The 21,239-nt window shown below is 45.9% G+C and overlaps 1 protein-coding gene across 7 annotated transcripts in view; it reads left to right on the forward strand.

Annotated features, from left to right (window-relative positions):
- The window catches only part of LOC109903395 (engulfment and cell motility protein 1), a 197,993-nt gene that overhangs the window by 168,154 nt on the left and 8,600 nt on the right, over nucleotides 1-21,239 (forward strand). For all 7 annotated transcript variants that reach the window (XM_031788887.1, XM_031788890.1, XM_031788888.1 and 4 more), the window contains 2 exons: nucleotides 10,110-10,273; nucleotides 16,614-16,726. In XM_031788887.1, coding sequence (XP_031644747.1) covers nucleotides 10,110-10,273; nucleotides 16,614-16,726 — 277 coding nt within the window. The remainder of the gene's footprint in view (nucleotides 1-10,109; nucleotides 10,274-16,613; nucleotides 16,727-21,239) is intronic.

Here is a 21,239-nt window from a genome sequence, read left to right on the forward strand (position 1 = left end):
CATGTTGTATTTCTCTCCTCTGGCGAGGGCTCAGTCTTCATCTGACTAGATATCACTAAGCTTTTCAGGTCAGAATCCTGCACTATAATCACCTCTATTCACGCACAAAACACACACACACCGACACACACACCGAGACAGACAGACAGACAGACAGACAGACAGACAGACAGACAGACAGACAGACAGACAGACAGACAGACAGACAGACAGACAGACAGACAGACAGACAGACAGACAGACAGACAGACAGACAGACACACACACACCGAGAAACACACAGAGACAGACAGACAGACAGACAGACAGACAGACAGACAGACAGACAGACAGACAGACAGACAGACAGACAGACAGACAGACAGACAGACAGACAGAGAGGCACACACACACCGAGAAACACACCGAGACAGACAGACAGACAGACAGAGAGGCACACACACACCGAGACAGACAGACAGACAGACAGACTGTAAATCCTTCCCCTGGCTCTCTCTTCTCTCTCTTTTTCTCCCTCTTTGTGTGGATCATTCTTCATTACTGCAGTGTTGACACGTGGTGGGAAGACTTGTTTGGACTTTATTGATGATCCTGTTAACAGGAGGAGGTGCTAAGACTCTGTTAGGAGAGGAAGAGAGGGTAACATAATTAACCATCAGCCTGTTAGTAGGAGAGAGAGAGGAAGAGAGGGTAACATAATTAACCATCAGCCTGTTAGTAGGAGAGAGAGAGGAAGAGAGGGTAACATAATTAACCATCAGCCTGTTAGTAGGAGAGAGAGAGGAAGAGAGGGTAACATAATTAACGATCAGCCTGTTAGAGAGAGAGAATGAGAGGGTAACATACAGTAATTAACCATTAGCCTGTTAGTAGGAGAGAGAGAGGAAGAGAGGGTAACATAATTAACCATCAGCCTGTTAGTAGGAGAGAGAGAGGAAGAGAGGGTAACATAATTAACCATCAGCCTGTTAGTAGGAGAGAGAGAGGAAGAGAGGGTAACATAATTAACCATCAGCCTGTTAGTAGGAGAGAGAAAGGAAGAGAGGGTAACATGATTAACCATCAGCCTGTTAGTAGGAGAGAGAGAGGAAGAGAGGGTAACATAATTAACCATCAGCCTGTTAGTAGGAGAGAGAGAGGAAGAGAGGGTAACACAATTAACCATCAGCCTGTTAGTAGGAGAGAGAGAGGAAGAGAGGGTAACATGATTAACCATCAGCCTGTTAGTAGGAGAGAGAGAGGAATAGAGGGTAACATGATTAACCATCAGCCTGTTAGTAGGAGAGAGAGAGGAAGAGAGGGTAACATAATTAACCATCAGCCTGTTAGTAGGAGAGAGAGAGGAAGAGAGGGTAACATAATTAACCATCAGCCTGTTAGTAGGAGAGAGAGAGGGTAACAGAATTAACGATCAGCCTGTTAGAGAGAGAGAATGAGAGGGTAACATACAGTAATTAACCATTAGTCTGTTAGTAGGAGAGAGAGAGGAAGAGAGGGTAACATATTTAACTATCAGCCTGTTAAATAGAGATTTAGAGGGTAACAGAATTAACGATCAGCCTGTTAAAGAGAGATTTAGAGGGTAACAGAATTAACGATCAGCCTGTTAGAGAGAGAGAATGAGAGGTAACATACAGTAATTAACCATTAGCCTGTTAGTAGGAGAGAGAGGAAGAGAGGGTAACAGAATTAACGATCAGCCTGTTAAAGAGAGATTTAGAGGGTAGCTGAATTAACCATCAGCCTGTTAGAGAGGGCACCTACAACACCCTCTTCATTCACTAAGGAAGGAACCCACCCCACCCATCTAAATATACATATTTGTCCCCTCTATCACTTCAATCTATACAGTTATAGTATGTTTCTAATGTGATAAATCACCAAAATTAAATCAAAGTTTATTGGTGACATACACAGATCTGCAGATGTTATTGAAGGTGCAGTGAAATGTTTGTGTGTCTAGCTCCAGTGTAGTAATAATACCTAGCAATCACATAATTCCAAAATAAATCAATTAGTCCATGTCAGAGTGCAGAATGTAGATATACTGTATATACACTGACTACACAAAACATTAAGGACACCTGCTCTTTCCTTGACATAGACTGATCAGGTGAATTGAGGTGAAAGCTATGATCCCTTATTGATGTCACTTATTACATCCTCTTCAATCAGTGTAGATGAAGGGGAGGAGACAGGTTGAAGAAGGTTTTTTAAGTCTTGAGACATTTGTCCACTGAAGTCGGTTACGACGCCGAACTCCAGTCAGGTCAAAACCCTGGTGAGGACAACGAGCACGCAGATGCGTTTCCCTAAGACGGTTTCTGACAGGTTGTGTAAACCCAGTTTCATCAGCATCCGAGTGGCTGGTCTCTGACAATCCCGCAGGTAATGAAGCCGGATGTGGAGGTCCTGGGCTGCAGTGGTTACACGCGGTCTCCGGTTGTGAGGCCGGTTGGACATACTGCCAAATTCTCTAAAACAACATTGAGGCGACTTCTGGTAGAGACATGGCAACAGCTCTGGTGGACCTTCCTGCAATTAGCATGCCAGTTGCAGGCCCCCTGAACTTGAGACATCTGTGGCATTGTGTTGTGTGTCAAAACTGCACATTTTAGAGTAGTCTTTTATTGTCCCCAGCACAAGGTGCACCTGTGTAATGATTACGCTGTTTATTGATATGCCACACCTGTTAGGTGGATGGATTGCCTTGTCAAAGGGAGAAATGTTCACTGACATGGATGTAAACAATTCTTTTGAGAAATTAGCTTTTTGTGAGTAATCCCGGAGATGTTATTTTTATTTCAGCTGATGAAGCAATGGCAATATTTTTGGGACCAATACTTTACATTTTGCGTTTATATGTTTGTTCAGTATATTTACAGTCGTGGCCAAAAATATTGGCACCCTTGTACTTTTTTCAAGTAACTCACAATTTTCCATAAATATAAAGTATTTTGCCTCCACAATTCTTTATTTCACTGTTAATATTACAGAACCTTTGTTTTTGTTTCAGAAAATAAACAGAGATGGCATTGACAAAATGATTGTCATCCGAGACTTAATATTTGGTAGCACAGCCTTCGGTCAAAGTAACTGCAAAGCTTCCTGCACCTCTGTACTGGCAGTTTGGCCCCTCCTCTTGGTCAAACTGCTCCAGTTCTCCCAGATTAGAAGGGTGCCTTCTCCTAACTGCTGTTTTCAGATCTCTCCACATGTTTTCAATGGGATTTAGATCTGGACTCATTGGTGGCCACCTCAGAACAGTCCAGTGTTTTGTCTTGAACCATTCCTGGGCACTTTTTGAAGTGTGTTTGAGGTCATTGTCCTGCTGACACTGGGTCCAACATTGGCTCTTCAAAATGCCTTGGTATTCTCCTGGTTTCATGATGCCATGCTCACGTTCAAGGCATCCAGTGCCAGAGGCAGGAAAGCAACCCCAAAACATCACTGAACATCCTCAACTTTTGACTGTAGGGAAGGTGTTCTTTTATTTGAAGGCTTCCCTACCTTAGTCACAACACAACTGATTTGCTCAAACACATTTTAAGAAGGAAAGAAATTCCACAAATGAACTTTTAACAAGGCACACCTGTTAATTGAAATGCATTCCAGGTGGCTATCTCATGAAGCTGGTTGAGAAAATGCCTCCACAATCGCCCGACCTGAGATGGTTTGGGATGAGTTGGACCGCAGAGTGAATGAAAGACAGCGAACAAGTGCTTAGCATATGTGGGAACTCCTTCAGGACTGTTGGAAAAGCATTCCAGGTGAAGCTGGTTGAGAGAATGCCAAGAGTGTGCAAAGTTGTCATCAAGGCAAAGGTTGGCTACTTTGAATAATCTAAAATCTCTATGAGCTTTGCACACCTGGATTGTACAATATTTGCACATTATTCATTTTCAAATTCAAGCTCTGTCAGGTTGGTTCTTGATCATTGCTAGACAGCCATTTTCAAGTCTTGGCATAGATTTTCAAGACGATATAAGTCTAAACTTCAACTAGGCCACTCAAACATTACATTTCGTCTTGGTAAGCAACTCCAGTGTATATTTGGTCTTGTGTTTTAGGTTATTGTCCTGCTGAAAGCTGAATTTGTCTCCCAGTGTCTGTTGAAAAGCAGACTGAACAAGGTTTTCCTTAGGATTTTGCATAGTTTGCTTAGTTCTTTTCCGTTTATTTTAATTTGAAAAAGTCCTTGCCGATGACAAGCATGACAAGTATATACATTGGAATATTTTTATTTTATTCTGTAAAGGATGGCCATAACAAAGGGGTTGAATAATTATTGACTCAAGACATTTCAGCTTTTCATTTTTCATGGTATTCAATTTGAAGTACAGTCTTGTCTCATCGCTGCAACTCCGGACAGGCGACGGTCGAGAGCTGTGTGTCTTCTAAAACACAACTCAGCAAAGCCGCACTGCTTCTTGACACAATGCCCGCTTAACCTGGAAGCCAGCCGCACCAATGTGTTGGAGGAAACACGGTGCACCTGGCGACCGTGTCAGCGTGCACTGCGCCCGGCCTGCCACAGGAGTCGTTAGTGTGTGATGGGACAAGGATATCCCTGCCGGCCAAACCCTCCCCTTGGCCGGACTACGCTGGGCCAATTGTGCGCCACCCCATGGGTCTCCCGGTTGCGGCCTGCTGCGACAGAGCCTGGACTCGGACCCAGAATCTCTAGTGGCACAGCGTGCACTGCGATGCAGTGCCTTAGAACACTGCGCCACTCGGGAGACCCAGGTTTTCATTTTTTATGAATTTGTAAAATGTTCTAAAAATAAAATTCCACTTTGACATTATGGGTTATTGTGTGTAGGCCAGTGACACAAAATCCCACTTTTAATCCATTTTCAATTCAGGCTGTAATACAAATAAATGTGGAAAAAGTCAAGGGGTGTGAATACTTTCTGAAAACACTGTACATACTCAGCTTTTAGAGACTCCCTAATACTGTTCCTGCCTCACACTTGGCGATTGAATAGAGACTCAAGCCCCCATGTGTAAACTCATCAAAAAAGAAACATCCTCTCACTGTTAACTGCATTTATTTTCAGCAAATTTAACATGTGTAAATATTTGCGTGAACATAACAAGATTCAACAACTGAACAAGTTCAACAGACATGTGTCTAACAGAAATGGAATAACATGTCCCTGAACAAAGGGGGGGTCAAAATCAAAAGTAACAGTCAGTATCTGGCCACCAGCTGCATTAAGTACTGCAGTGCATCTCCTCCTCAAGAACTGCACCAGATTTGCCAGTTCTTGCTGTGAGATGTTACCCCACTCTTCCACCAAGGCACCTGCAAGTTCCCAGGCATTTCTGTGGGGAATTGCCCTAGCCCTCACCCTCCGATTCAACAGGTCCCAGACGTGCTCAATGGGACTGTAACGCTCATTCCTTTGACGATAAACGCGAATCCGTGACTGGTCAGTGAAGAGCACTTTTTGCCAGTCCTGTCTGGTCCAGTGACGGTGAGTTTGTGCCCATAGGCGATGTTGTTGCCGGTGATGTCTGGTAAGGATCTGCCTTACAACAGACCTGCAAGCCCTCAATCCAGCTTCTCTCAACCTATGTGAGGACAGCCTGAGGACAGATGGAGGGATTGTGCATTCCTGGTGTAACTCCGGGCAGTTGTTGTTGCCATCCTATACCTGTCCCGCAGGTGTGCTGTTCGGATGTACCGATCCTGTGTAGGTGTTGTTACATGTGGTCTGCCACTGCGAGGACGATCAGCTGTCCGTCATGTCTCCCTGTAGCGCTGACTTAGGCGTCTCACAGTACGGACATTGCAATTTATTGCCCTGGCCACATCTGCAGTCCTCATGCCTTCTTGCAGCATGCCTAAGGCATGTTCACACAGGTGAGCAGGGACCCTGGGCATCTTTCTTTTGGTGTTTTTCAGAGTCAGTAGAAAGGCCTCTTTAGTGTCCTAAGTTTTCATAACTGTGACCTTAATTGCCTACCTTCTGTAAGCCGTTAGTGTCTTAACTGCCATTCCACAGGTGCATGTTCATTAATTGTTTATGGTTCATTGTACAAGCATAGGAAACAGTGTTTAAATCCTTTAAAATTCAGAGATGTGAAGTTATTTGGATTTTTACGAATTATCTTTGAAAGACAGGGTCCTGAATAACCGACGTTTCTTTTTTTTGCTGAGTTCATATATGATGGTGTGTGTGTATAGACAGTATGGACACGATACGAATGGGAAAAGTGTGTACAGCAGTAGTTCTATAGGATGAGCCATGACAGTATACACAGTTGAAGTCAGAAGTTTACATACACTTAGGTTGGAGTCATTAAAACTCGTTTTTCAACCACTCCACAAATTTCTTGTCAACAAACTATAGTTTTGGCAAGTTGGTTAGGACATCTACTTTGTGCATGACACAAGTAATTTTTCCAACAATTGTTTACAGACAGATTATTTCACTTATAATTCACTGTATCACAATTCCAGTGGGTCAGAAGTTTACATACACTAAGTTGACTGCCTTTAAACAGCTTGGAAAATTCCAGAAAATGATGTCATGGAAGCTTCTGATAGGCTAATTGACATCATTTGAGTCAGTTGGAGGTGTACCTGTGGATGCATTTCAAGGCCTACCTTCAAACTCAGTGTCTCTTGTTTGACATCATGGGAGAATCAAAAGAAATCAGCCAGCAATTTCCAAATGCCTGAAAGTACCACGTTCATCTGTACAAACAATAGTACGCAAGTATAAACACCATGAGACCACACAGCTGTCATACCGCTCAGGAAGGAGATGCATTCTGTCTCCTAGAGATGAACGTACTTTAGTGCGAAAAGTGCAAATCAATCCCAGAAAAACAGCAAAGGACCTTGTGAAGATGCTGCAAGGAAACAGGTACAAAAGTATCTATATCTACAGTAAAATTAGTCCTATATCGGCATAACCTAAAAAGCCGCTCAGCAAGGAAGATGCCACTGCACCAAAACCGCCATAAAAAGCCACAGTTTGCAACTGCACATGGGGACAAAGATTGTAATTTTTGGAGAAATGTCCTCTGGTCTGATGAAACAAAAATAGAACTGTTTGGCAATAATGACCATTATGTTTGGAGGAAAAAGGAGGAGGCTTGCAAGCCAAAGAACACCATCCCAACCGTGAAGCACGGGGGTGGCAGCATTATGTTGTGGGGGTGCTTTGCTGCAAGAGGGACTGGTGCACTTCACAAAATAGATGGCATCATGAGGGCGGAAAATTATGTGGATATATTGAAGCAGCATCTCAAGACATCAGTCAGGAAGTTAAAGCTTGGTCTAAAATGGGTCTTCCAAATGGACAATGACCCAAAGCATACTTCCAAAGTTGTGGCAAAATGGCTTAAGGAGAACAACGTTAAGGTATTGGAGTGGCAATTACAAAGCCATTACAGACCTCAATCTTATAGAAAATGTGTGGGCAGAACTGAAAAATCCTGTGCGAGCAAGGAGGCCTACAAACCTGACTCAGTTACACCAGCTCTGTCAGGAAGAAGGCTACTTGAAATATTTGACCCAAGTTAAACAATTTAAAGGCAATGCTACCAAATACTAATTGAGTGTATGTAAACTTCTGACCCACTGGGAATATGATGCAATAAAACCTGAAATAAATAATTTCACATTCTTAAAATAAAGTGGTGATCTTAACTGACCTAAGACAGGGAATTTTTACTAGGATTAAATGTCTGTAATGTAAGTTAACTTCCAACTGTACATGTAAAGTGGGTGAAACAGTATGGAAACAGTACTAAAGTGACCAGTGTCCAATGACTTTAGGGTGGTAGCCAGCTAGTACCCGTGACCAAAGTTCAAGGCAGGGTACTCGATGGAGGCAGGCTTGTGGTGACTATTTAACATTCTGATGGCCTGGCGTTTGATAAACAGCTTCTGTCTTTTAGTCCCAGCTTTGATGCACCTATATTGTTTCCTCTTTTTAGTGGGCTGAAGTGGCCGTGGCTGAGGTTATTGATTTTTTGGGGGGCTTCCTGTGACACCGGGTGCTGTAGTTGTCCTGAAGAGCAGGCAGTGTGCTCCCGATGATGCGTCAGGTAGACCTCACCACCCTCTGGAGATCCCTGAGGATGTGGGCGGTGCAGTTGCCGTACCAGGCGGTGCAGTTGCCGTACCAGGCGGTGATACAGCCCTACAGGATGCTCTCAATAGTGCATCTGTAGAAGTTTGTGAGGGTTTTAAGGGCCAAGACTCATTTCTTCAGCCTCCTGATGTTGTTGCGCCTTCTTCACAACACTGTCTGTGTGAAGGGACCATTTCAGGTCGTCAGTGATGTGCACGCCGAGGACTTTTGTAAACTCTCCACTGCGGCCCCGTCGATGTGGATGGGGGCATGCTCTCGCTACTAGCTCCTGTAGTCCATGATCAGCTCCTTCGTTTAGTTGAGGAAGAGGTTATTTTCCTTCACAGTCATGGGTGAACAGGGAGTACATGAGGGGGCTGAGCACGTACCCCTGTGGGGCCCCCGTGTTGAGGATCAGCGTGGCGGGGGTGGTGTTGCCTACCTTCACCATTTGGGGTCATCCCATCAGGAAGTCCAGGACTTGTGGAGGGAGGGCTTTAGACTCAGGGCCTTGAGCTTAGTGATGTGCTTGGAGTGCACTATGGTGTTAAACACTGAGCTGTAGCTGAAGACCAGCATTCTTACAAAGGTATTTCTCTTGTCCAGGTTGGATAGGGCGGTGTGGAGTGCAATGGAGATTGCGTTGTCCATGAATCTGTTGGGGCAGTATGTGAATTGTAGTGGGTCTAGGGTGTTGGGTAAGGTGGAGGTTATATGGTCCTTAACTAGCCTCTCAAAGCACTTCATGATGACAGAAGTGAGTGCTACAGGGCAATAGTCATTTACTTCAGTTACCTTCACTTTCTTGTACAGGAACAATGGTGGAAATCTTGAAGCAAGTGGGTACAACAGACTGGTGTATGGGGAGATTGAATATGTCCGTAAACACTCCAGCCAGCTGGTCTGCACATGCTCTGAGGACGTGACTTGGATTCCGTCTGGGCCGGCAACCTCATTAGGGTTAACACGCTTAAATGACGTGCTCATGTCAGCCACAGAGAATGAGAACAGTCCTATTGAGCTGAGGGGGTCCGTGTTGGCAGCACTATTTCCTCGAAGCGGAGGAGGTGTTTAGCTCATCCGGAAGCGAGGGATCGGTGTCTGCGACATGGGTCACAGAGGAGTTTATTCTACAGTCATAACAGCATGTTACACGTTCCATTCAGTAGAACATGTTATTGGTGTGATCAGTGGTCATCTAGATATCAATGATGGAATTGTCTCCTGTTAAATTCCAGTTTAATGAATGTGCATGTTTGGTGTACCTGGCTCGCTCGAAGATTTGAGCTCTAATTGTGTGAGCGCTGATCGCACTGCTCCTACAGTCAGAGCAAACAGCGGCTGCCTTCCCTATGTAGTGAACTACTTTTGACCAGGGCCCATTGGGCTCTGTTCAAAAGTAGTGCACTATATATGGAATATGGTGCCTTTTGGGACACAGACGAGGCCTTTGGAGCGTGACAGCAGCCCGTGTCGTCCCAGACTGACAGGTTCTTTGATATGCTGATCATTTGCTTGTTCGTCTGGCTTTCTGCCGCAGGCGTTCACTTCCTCCCCTTCTCACATCGTGTCTTTCCCGCTCCGCTCCTGCTATTCTCCTGAGCTCTGCAAACATCCTGTAGAGCAGATACGTTTTGAGGTGGGATGTTTGCCTGAGAGCTCCAAAAAGTGATCTGAAAATGTCCACTGAGACATCTTTGATATATATTCTAATAGCTGTGTGCAATTAATACAAATACAAATATTCCATCCAAAGTGCCTTCATAAAATGGCATCTTTCCATCACATCATGGGACGGTTTCCTAAACAGAGATTCATCCTAGTCCAAAAAATCTATTTGAATTAAGAACCTCCATTGGGAATGCTTTCTAAACCAGGTCTAAAATACATCTGTGTCTGGGAAACCAGCCCCATATGTGTAACCTAGATTTCCTTCTCTCTCTACCTCCTATCCAGACATCCAAGGTCTTTCCACCTCTCCACTCCTCTAAATCCCCCTCTTTCTTCTCCTCCCAGGTGATGCAGGTGGTGAGGGATCAGATCATGCGAGCGCTGACACAGAAGCCTAATTCCCTGGACCAGTTGAAGAGTCGCCTGCAGAACCTGAGTTATACTGAGATCCTGAAGATACGCCAGTCTGAGAGGATGAACCAAGAAGACTTCCAGTCCCGCCCCATCCTGTGAGTCTACTGTGTGTGTGTGTGTGTGTGTGTGTGTGTGTGTGTGTGTGTGTGTGTGTGTGTGTGTGTGTGTGAGAGAGAGAGAGAGGATGGGATACCTCGTCAATTGTACAACTGAATACATCCCGAGTGGCGCATCGGTCTAAGGCACTTCATCCCAGTGCTAGAGGCATCACTACAGACCCTGGTTCGATTCCAGGCTGTATCACAACCAGCCGTGATTGGGAGTCCCAGAGGGCTGCTCACAATTGGCCCAGCGTCGTCCGGGGTAGGCCGTCATTGTAAATAAGAATTTGTTCTTAACTGACTAGTTCAGTAAAGGTTAAATAAATACTGAAACGTGTCTTCCGCATTTAACCCAACCCCTCTGAATCAGAGAGGTGCGGGGGGCTCCCTTAATCAACGTCATCGGCTCCCGGTGAACAGTGGGTTAACTGCCTTTCTCAGAGGCAGAGCAACAGGTTTTTACCTTGTCAGCTCGGGGATTCGATCCTACCTGCCAGGCTACCGTGCGTGATGGTCCTCTCAATAGGAAAAGACGGAACTGCTTGAGAAGGACACAGCAGTCAGTGATATCGCTGTCTAGATGTACCCAATCCTTCATTAAAAGAAGACAAATACATTGAGGCAGAAAGGAAATAGGAAATAAAGGAAATAGCTGCTAATATTCATGACATGGATGTCCTCATGCCCCATCCTTTACCCAGTCCAAAAACAGACCAAAACAAAGGGAACAAGAGACAATATGACTGTGGAAGAAAGGAAACACGCTAGTTAATACTAATTTAATAAAACGTCCCTCCACCCTCGCTCATTTCCATCCTTTATCCATTTGTTCATATAATGTTGGCTATTGGCACAGCACACCTGCGTACGGTTCCCCTCAGGATTGAAAATCTGCAATAAAATCGAATTTGTCTACAAATGGTGTTCTGAGTGAATCCTCCATTACGGTCTTATAGTGCATCAGACTAGAGAGAGAGTGTATGTTCAGTTCTATTGAAGCACTCGTTAACTGCTTATGGATAAAGTCGGAGTAATGAAGGACATAGTTTGTCCTGTCACTGTATTTGAAGGAATCATCTAGCGGCATTGAAAATCATTTCATGCAGCCAGCTTGGTCTCTGAAGAACCGGACAGTGGCATGTATCGAGCTGATATTGATCATGTGAAAGGGTCATTGTTATTGGAGAAATGAGGGAGGGGAAATGGTTTTAGCTTTTAGACGATAAGCGTCAGATGTTTGGGACGTAGGGTATAACCATAATCTCATATGGTTCCAGGTTGGTTCCAGATTGGTTCCAGATTTCCTACATATGGCCCTTGGTCAAAAGTAGTGCACTCAATGTACAGCTTTACCTAATGTAATCTACAATACAGTAACTGTATAGAAGGGGAGAAAAGTCATGTATAATTCATTCTTGAGTCCTCCATATAATTTGGTTCAATATTTCACGCTTCAATAATGAAGTACGTTTCCATTTCTATTTGGATTCCACTCCCATCTCTTTGGGTCCTGCCACTCTATACTCTGTGTCCAGGAACATTTGATACAAGCCATCGCAGAGATTTATCTACAGTATGTAGCCTTTGAAAGAGCTCATTTGGGTGCTTTTCAGAGGTGAAGAGTGAATGAGATTGAGCTGCAATGAATCTGATTTATAAAATGGCAGTGCCAAAAGTCTGAGACACAGACAGGACGACAGACAAAGTCTGAGACACAGACAGGACGACAGACAAAGTCTGAGACACAGACAGGACGACAGACAAAGTCTGAGACACAGACAGGACGACAGACAAAGTCTGAGACACAGACAGGACGACAGACAAAGTCTGAGACACAGACAGGACGACAGACAAAGTCTGAGACACAGACAGGACGACAGACAAAGTCTGAGACACAGACAGGGCGACAGACAAAGTCTGAGACACAGACAGGGCAGGGTGACAGACAAAGATGATTTCACTATGTGGAGTAACTGAATCCTTAGCGTCCCTTCCCACTGACAGATATCAGAGTAGGGTGAAGTTGCCCCTAGATGCTGATCTTGGGTCAGTTTAGCATTTTCCTAACTAGGATTTGGGGAGAGGAAGCTGATCCTCGATCTGTACCTAGGGGAAACTTCAACCTTACATGTATGTCTACTCAACATCCAACTACAGATCAATGTAATGACGTAGTCCACTGATAATCAGAAAGCACAGAGCCAGTGGAAATAATTGCTAGGGAAAGGCACAGAGAGCCTGACCTAATGAGAAAGAAAATCTGATTCGACAGTCCTCTCCACAGCAGCCCTCTGATAGGCTGTTTTTTCCACAGCAGCGTCCTGACTGGCTGGGAAGTCATGGACTATGTGGGCCCGCGTGTTTCCCCAGTCAGAGGAGGTTTTATGTATAATTCATGTTTGTAGATGTTAGGGGCTGTGTTCAGAGCTTTCATATGCAGAGGAAGAGCATGCAGAGAAACCTACATGCTAGGCTAAATGACAGATCACTGCAGGGGGCTGTGCATCTCACTCCGGGGGATTGGATGTGTGTGCGTGTGTGTGTGTGTGTGTGTGTGTGTGTGTGTGTGTGTGTGTGTGTGTGTGTGTGTATGCATTTTCCTCTTATGTTTTCCCACCTCACCATATGTGGTCCTAGCACTCATAATGCTTTGTGTGTGGACAGAGTCAGTTGTTTATGTTTCCAGTTTGAATAGTGCAGTTCTATTCTAATCGGTCATCTGGTTAGTGTGCCTAATTCCAGTTTGAATAGTGCAGTTCTATTCTAATCGGTCGTCTGGTTAGTGTGCCTAATTCCAGTTTGCCTCAGCCTGTGACTGAGACTGATTTTAGACCTGGGACTGATTTTGACCTGGAACACCAGGTGGGTGATTCCCCTCTAGTCAGGGACTGATTTAGACTTGGGACACCAGGTGGGTGATTCCCCTCTAGTCAGGAACTGATTTAGACCTGGGACACCAGGTGGGTGATTCCCCTCTAGTCAGGGACTGATTTAGACCTGGGACAACAGGTGGGGGATTCCCCTCTAGTCAGGGACTGATTTAGACCTGGGACACCAGGTGGGTGATTCCCCTCTAGTCAGGGACTGATTTAGACTTGGGACACCAGGTGGGTGATTCCCCTCTAGTCAGGGACTGATTTAGACCTGGGACACCAGGTGGGTGATTCCCCTCTAGTCAGGGACTGATTTAGACCTGGGACAACAGGTGGGGGATTCCCCTCTAGTCAGGGACTGATTTAGACCTGGGACACCAGGTGGGTGATTCCCCTCTAGTCAGGGATTGATTTAGACCTGGGACAACAGGTGGGGGATTCCCCTCTAGTCAGGGACTGATTTAGACGTGGGACACCAGGTGGGTGATTCCCCTCTAGTCAGGGACTGATTTAGACCTGGGACACCAGGTGGGTGATTCCCCTCTAGTCAGGGACTGATTTAGACCTGGGACAACAGGTGGGGGATTCCCCTCTAGTCAGGGACTGATTTAGACCTGGGACACCAGGTGGGTGCAATTAATGATCAGATAGAATAGAAAACCAGCAGGCTCCCGTCCTCATAGGGTAAGAGTTGACTGCCCCTGCCCTAAATAGTGCACTATTTTGACCAGGGAATAGGGTGCCATTTGGGACAATAACCAGTGTGTGTTGTGCCAGTGAGTCTCTATCTCTCTCTCTTACTGAATGACTGGTCTCTGTTTTCCCTGTTACACTGACTGACTGGTCTCTCTCTTACTGACTGACTGGTCTCTGTGTGACTGACTGGTCTCTCTCTTACTGACTGACTGGTCTCTGTTTTCTCTGTTACACTGACTGACTGGTCTCTGTTACTAACTGACTGGTTCCTACGTTACTGACTGAATGGTTCCTGCGTTTCTGACTGACTGATTCCTGTGTTACTGACTGACTGGTCTCTGTGTTACTGACTGACTGGTCTCTGTGTTACTGACTGACTGGTCTCTGTGTGACTGACTGACTGGTCTCTGTGTGACTGACTGACTGGTCTCTGTGTGACTGACTGACTGGTCTCTGTGTGACTGACTGACTGGTCTCTGTGTGACTGACTGACTGGTCTCTGTGTGACTGACTGACTGACTGGTCTCTGTGTGACTGACTGACTGGTCTCTGTTTTCTCTGTTACACTGACTGACTGGTCTCTGTGTTACTGACTGACTGGTCTCTGTGTGACTGACTGACTGGTCTCTGTGTGACTGACTGACTGGTCTCTGTGTTACTGACTGACTGGTCTCTGTGTTACTGACTGACTGGTCTCTGTGTGACTGACTGACTGGTCTCTCTCTTACTGACTGACTGGTCTCTGTTTTCTCTGTTACACTGACTGACTGGTCTCTGTGTGACTGACTGACTGGTCTCTGTGTGACTGACTGACTGGTCTCTGTGTTACTGACTGACTGGTCTCTGTGTGACTGACTGACTGGTCTCTGTGTGACTGACTGACTGGTCTCTGTGTGACTGACTGACTGGTCTCTGTGTTACTGACTGACTGGTCTCTGTGTTACTGACTGACTGGTCTCTGTGTGACTGACTGACTGGTCTCTCTCTTACTGACTGACTGGTCTCTGTTTTCTCTGTTACACTGACTGACTGGTCTCTGTGTGACTGACTGACTGGTCTCTGTGTGACTGACTGACTGGTCTCTGTGTGACTGACTGACTGGTCTCTGTGTGACTGACTGACTGGTCTCTGTGTGACTGACTGACTGGTCTCTGTGTTACTGACTGACGGGTCTCTGTGTTACTGACTGACGGGTCTCTGTGTGACTGACTGACTGGTCTCTGTGTGACTGACTGACTGGTCTCTGTGTGACTGACTGACTGGTCTCTGTGTGACTGACTGACTGGTCTCAGTGTTACTGACTGACTGGTCTCTGTGTTTCTGACTGACTGGTCTCTGTGATACTGACTGACTAGTCTCTGTTTTCTCTGTTACACTGACTGACTGGTCTCTGTGTTACTGACTGACTGGTCTCTGTGTTACTGACTGACTGGTCTCTGTGTGACTGACTGACTGGTCTCTCTCTTACTGACTGACTGGTCTCTGTGTGACTGACTGACTGGTCTCTGTGTGACTGACTGACTGGTCTCTGTGTGACTGACTGACTGACTGGTCTCTGTGTGACTGACTGACTGACTGGTCTCTGTGTGACTGACTGACTGGTCTCTGTATGACTGACTGACTGGTCTCTGTGTGACTGACTGACTGGTCTCTGTGTTTCTGACTGACTGGTCTCTGTGATACTGACTGACTAGTCTCTGTTTTCTCTGTTACACTGACTGACTGGTCTCTGTGTTACTGACTGACTGGTCCCAGTGTTACTGACTGGTTCCTGTGTTACTGACTGACTGGTCTCTGTGTGACTGACTGACTGGTCTCTCTCTTACTGACTGACTGGTCTCTGTTTTCTCTGTTACACTGACTGACTGGTCTCTGTGTGACTGACTGACTGGTCTCTGTGTGACTGACTGACTGGTCTCTGTGTTACTGACTGACTGGTATCTGTGTTACTGACTGACTGGTCTCTGTGTTACTGACTGACTGGTATCTGTGTTACTGACTGACTGGTCTCTGTGTTACTGACTGACTGGTCTCTGTGTGACTGACTGACTGGTCTCTCTCTTACTGACTGACTGGTCTCTGTTTTCTCTGTTACACTGACTGACTGGTCTCTGTGTGACTGACTGACTGGTCTCTGTGTGACTGACTGACGGGTCTCTGTGTGACTGACTGACGGGTCTCTGTGTGACTGACTGACGGGTCTCTGTGTTACTGACTGACGGGTCTCTGTGTTACTGACTGACTGGTCTCTGTGTGACTGACTGACTGGTCTCTGTGTGACTGACTGACTGGTCTCTGTGTGACTGACTGACTGGTCTCTGTGTGACTGACTGACTGGTCTCTGTGTGACTGACTGACTGGTCTCAGTGTTACTGACTGACTGGTCTCTGTGTTTCTGACTGACTGGTCTCTGTGATACTGACTGACTAGTCTCTGTTTTCTCTGTTACACTGACTGACTGGTCTCTGTGTTACTGACTGACTGGTATCTGTGTTACTGACTGACTGGTCCCAGTGTTACTGACTGGTTCCTGTGTTACTGACTGACTGGTTTCAGTTTTTTCTGTGTTACTGACTGAATGGTTACTGTGTTACTGACTGGTCCCTGTGTTACTGACTGACTGGTCTCTGTGATACTGACTGACTAGTCCCTGCATAACTGACTGACTGGTATCTGTGTTACTGACTGACTGGTCCCTGTGTTTCTGACTGACTGTTTCCTGTTCTCTCTGTGACTGACTGACTGTTTCTCTGTCTTGTCCGTAGGGAGCTGCGGGAGAAGATCCAGCCAGAGATCATGGAGCTGATCAAACAACAGAGGCTCAACCGTCTGTGTGACGGAACCTGCTTCAGGAAGATCAGCAGCCGCCGGAGGCAAGGTGGGGGTGACACACACACACACGCACACACACAACTTACTTGGACTGTCAGTAATGGCTCTGTCGCTGTGAATCAAGAAAACACACGCATACACACACACAAACATGTGTGTGCCAAACCAAACATTAAGAACACCTTCCTAATATTGAATTGCGCAATCCATGTCTCAAGACTTTAAAATCATTTTTTAACCTGTCTCCCACCTTTCATCTACACTGATTGAAGTGGATTTAACAAGTGACATCAATAAGGGATCCTAGCTTTCACCTGGATTCACCTGATCAGTCTATGTCAAGGAAAGAGCAGGTGTCCTTAATGTTTTGTGTAGTCAGTGTTTAACAGTGTCAGGAATTTACTAAGACATCCTACTGCTTCCAAAAGCAGCTAATATCTGAGCTGTGTGGCCCTTACCTTTTTGTCTGGAAGGGTTTCTGTCCCCAGCTCTACAGTTCCACTGAGCCTCATTGCTCTGAAGTGCATGAATCGATTTCACTAATGGAGGAACGGCCTAATTAAATTCCCGGCCAGGCTTCTGAAGCTCTTCCCTGGTCATCTCAGAGTTCTGCCAGGCTTCTGAAGCTCTTCCCTGGTCATCTCAGAGTTCTGGAATAGACATGAAGTTGGTTATTGTGACTCTTCAAAACCTTTGGACCCAGATAGAACCAGTTCCTTCAGTGCTGCGGATGTATCGGATGTCTGGGGGAAATGTAGGGCGTTTTATCTGTTAGTGACTCCTCTTTTGTCTGGGCGTTTGTTGGCGTCATGTGTCCCAGGTCTCATGACATTCTACATAGCTTTTATTAACAGTAACATCACAATCCCTCCTTTCAGTAGAAGCTTAGTTTATGGCTGTGTTTCCAAATGGCAACTTATTCCCTATATAGTACACTACTTTTGACCAGCGCCCTATTGGTCCTGGTCAAAAGTAGTGCACTTTACAGGGAATAGAGTTCCATTTGGGATATAGCATATATCTCCCTGTCCTTGATTTAACTGTGGCGGTGGAATGGAAGCCTGTTCATCCTTTCCCTGTGGAGCTGGAGGACATATGAAGCGTTTATACTTCAGAGTGGAGTGTTTGGGGAGCATTGAGCCTAATATCCTTTTTCACACTGACTGACTGGCTGGCGCGTAGGCCTGGACACAGCAGGGAGAGAGGAGAGCACAGCACAGCACAGGGGGAGGCCTTATCGGTTAGCACCGCTATAATGTGGTGCCTTTCACAGCCGGAGAGGATTAAATCTCCCACCCGAGACCAGACTCCGTCTCTCTCTATCCTATCCTCCTCCGTCTCTCCCTGTCCTCCTCCGTCTCTCTCTGTCCTCCTCCTTCTCTCTCTCTCTGTGTCCTCCTCCTTCTCTCTCTGTCCTCCTCCGTCTCTCTCTCTCCTCCTCCGTCTCTCCCTGTCCTCCTCGGTCTCTCCCTGTCCTCCTCGGTCTCTCTCTGTCCTCCTCGGTCTCTCCCTGTCCTTCTCCGTCTCTCTCTGTCCTCCTCCGTCTCTCCCTGTCCTCCTCGGTCTCTCCCTGTCCTCCTCCGTCTCCTCCGTCTCTCCCCTGCACAGACATAAACCGCTTCTGTCTCTCTCGCGCTCTCTCTCATGCACGCACACACATGCACACACAGGTTACGTATTGTTGAGGTGCCCTGGAAGCGCTGTCGTCCCAGCCCAGGGCCTGTGGGCTATTGGCTGTCTGCCACCACACTGTAGCGAACACAACTGAAGAATTAGTATAACTGCAGATCCACACCTCCACCCGGCACTTTCTAAGTGCTTCATTCCTAAAGGACTCCTCTCAAATCATATTTCCACATACAATATACGTATACAAATGGCTAAGTGTGAGGCAGGAACAGTATTAGAGTCTCTAAAAGCTGAGTATCTACAGGGCCTTCAGAAAGTATTCACACCCCTTGACTTTTTCCACATTTTGTTGTGTTCCAGCCTGAATTTAAAATGGATTAAATTGAGATTTTGTGTCACTGAAAAACTCACAGCTGTAATCATTGCCAAAGGTGATTCTAACAATGTATTGACATGGGGGTGTGAATACTTATGTAAATTAGATATTTCTGAAAAAATCTATTTAATCCATTTTGAATTCAGGCTCTAACACAACAACATGTGGAATAAGTCAAGGGGTGTGAATACTTTCTGAAGGCCCTGTAGCTGACAAACAGCATCAGTCTGAGGCCCCTGTCTTTCAAGTACAGATGCCTACTGTATGTGGAAAATACAGATATATATGTTTACATATAAGTCATTTCAAGCAATATGGCTACAAGGGCCATTATGTTGTATGCAAGCATCACGTGTCCCAAAAGTGCATCCAAAATCATAAAAATATATTTTTTCTTAGTCAATTATGTAGTTAAGAAATAAATTATGAATTGAAGTGATTGGAGAGTAGCTTTATCTCAATAGCTGAGGAAACAGAAACAATAACAACAATCTGAGCAGTATTCTGTCTGGAGGCTAGATATCTCCAGTCGAGGTATCTCCAGTCGAGGTATCTCCAGTCGAGGTATCTCCAGTCGAGGTATCTCCAGTCGAGGTATCTCCAGTCGAGGTATCTCCAGTCGAGGTATCTCCAGTCGAGGTATCTCCAGTCGAGGTATCTCCAGTCGAGGTATCTCCAGTCGAGGTATCTCCAGTCGAGGTAGCTCCAGTCGAGGTAGCTCCAGTCGAGGTAGCTCCAGTCGAGGTAGCTCCAGTCGAGGTAGCTCCAGTCGAGGTAGCTCCAGTCGAGGTAGCTCCAGTCGAGATAGCTCCAGTCGAGATAGCTCCAGTCTAAATCCTCTCGCTCTCTCTCTCTCTCCTCTTTCTTTCTCGCTCTATCCTCTCTCTCGCCCCTCGCTCTCTTTCTCTCTTGTCCCTCGCTCTCTCTCTTGCTCTCTCTCTCTTTCTCTCTCCTCTTTCTCTCTCCTCTCTCTCTCTTTCTCTCTACCTCTCTCTTTACTTCTTTCTCTCTCTCTCTCTCTCTCTCTCTCGCTACCTCTCTTTACCTCTCTACCTCTTTCTCTCTCTACCTCTCTCTCTCTCTCTCGCTACCTCTCTTTACCTCTAACCTCTTTCTCTCTACCTCTCTCTCTCTCTCTCTTTCTCTACCTATCTCTCTCTTTCTCTCTCTACCTCTCTCTCTCTACCTCTTTCCCTCTCTTTACCTCTCTACCTCTCTTTCTCTATCTACCTCGCTCTACCTCTCTTTACCTCTCTTTTCTCTCTACCTCTCTCTCTCTCCTCTCTCTCTCTTGCTCTCTCTCTCCGCTCCCTAAGCAGTCAGTCAGTCGTCTCACACCACCACTACACTAGGCACGACACAGCCACTCCCCACAGACCAGCGCCAGCCTCCCTGCTGCCAAATGTCTATTCTCAGCAATTAGGATTTGGACTGTGTTGTCCATGCGAGCGCCAACCAACCCTCCCTGGTCCCCAGCCTAGTTCTGCTCTTCCAGGGACATGCATAATGGGTAGAGAATAAAGTGCCAGGCCTTGCTCTACAGGAGGCCTGTCCACAGTGCCCAGGCATGCCAGCCTGTGTGCCAGCCGGCCCCAACTGCCCAGCGGGCGATAGCACCCCAGTGCCGGGTGCTATCAGTCACGCTAGCCACCTCCGACACATGAGAACATCACACACCACAGCCCATGAGAATAGAGGTCGGCCGATTATGATTTTTCAACGCCGATACCGTTTATTGGAGGACCCCACAAAAAAAATCCGATACCGATTAATCTGCCGATTATTTTGCGTGTATTTGTAATAATGCCAATTACAACAATACTGAATGAACACTTATTTTAACTTAACATAATACATCAATAAAATCAATTTAGCCTCAAATAAATAATGAAACATGTTCAATTTGGTTTAAATAATGCAAGAACAAAGTGTTGGAGAAGAAAGTAAAAGTGCATTATGTGCAATGTAAAAAAGCTAACGTTTAAGTTCCTTGCTCAGAACATGAAAACATATGAAAGCTGGTGGTTCCTTTTAACATGAGTCTTCAATATTCCCAAGTAGGAAGTTTTAGGTTGTAGTTATTATAGGAATTATAGGACTATTTCTCTCTATACGATTTGTATTTCAAAGACCTTTGACTATTGGATGTTCTTATAGGCACTTTAGTATTGCCAGTGTAACAGTATAGCTTCAGTCCCTCTCCTCACCCCTACCTGGGCTCGAACCAGGAACACATAGACAACAGCCACCCTCGAAGCAGCGTTACCCATGCAGAGCAAGGGGAACAACCACTACAAGTCTCAGAGCGAGTGACGTTTGAAACGCTATTAGCGCGCACCCCGCTAATTGAATAGCCATTTCACATCGGTTACACCAGCCTAATTTCGGGAGTTGATAGGCTTGAAGTCATAAACAGCGCAATGCTTGGAGCATTGCGAAGAGCTGCTGGCAAAACGCACTAAAGTGCTGTTTGAATGCATGTTAACGAGCCTGCTGCTGCCTACCATCGCTCAGTCAGACTGGTGCCTACCATCACTGTCAGACTGCTCTATCA

Source organism: Oncorhynchus kisutch, linkage group LG14 (assembly GCF_002021735.2).
Source record: "Oncorhynchus kisutch isolate 150728-3 linkage group LG14, Okis_V2, whole genome shotgun sequence".
Lineage (NCBI taxonomy): Eukaryota > Metazoa > Chordata > Actinopteri > Salmoniformes > Salmonidae > Oncorhynchus > Oncorhynchus kisutch.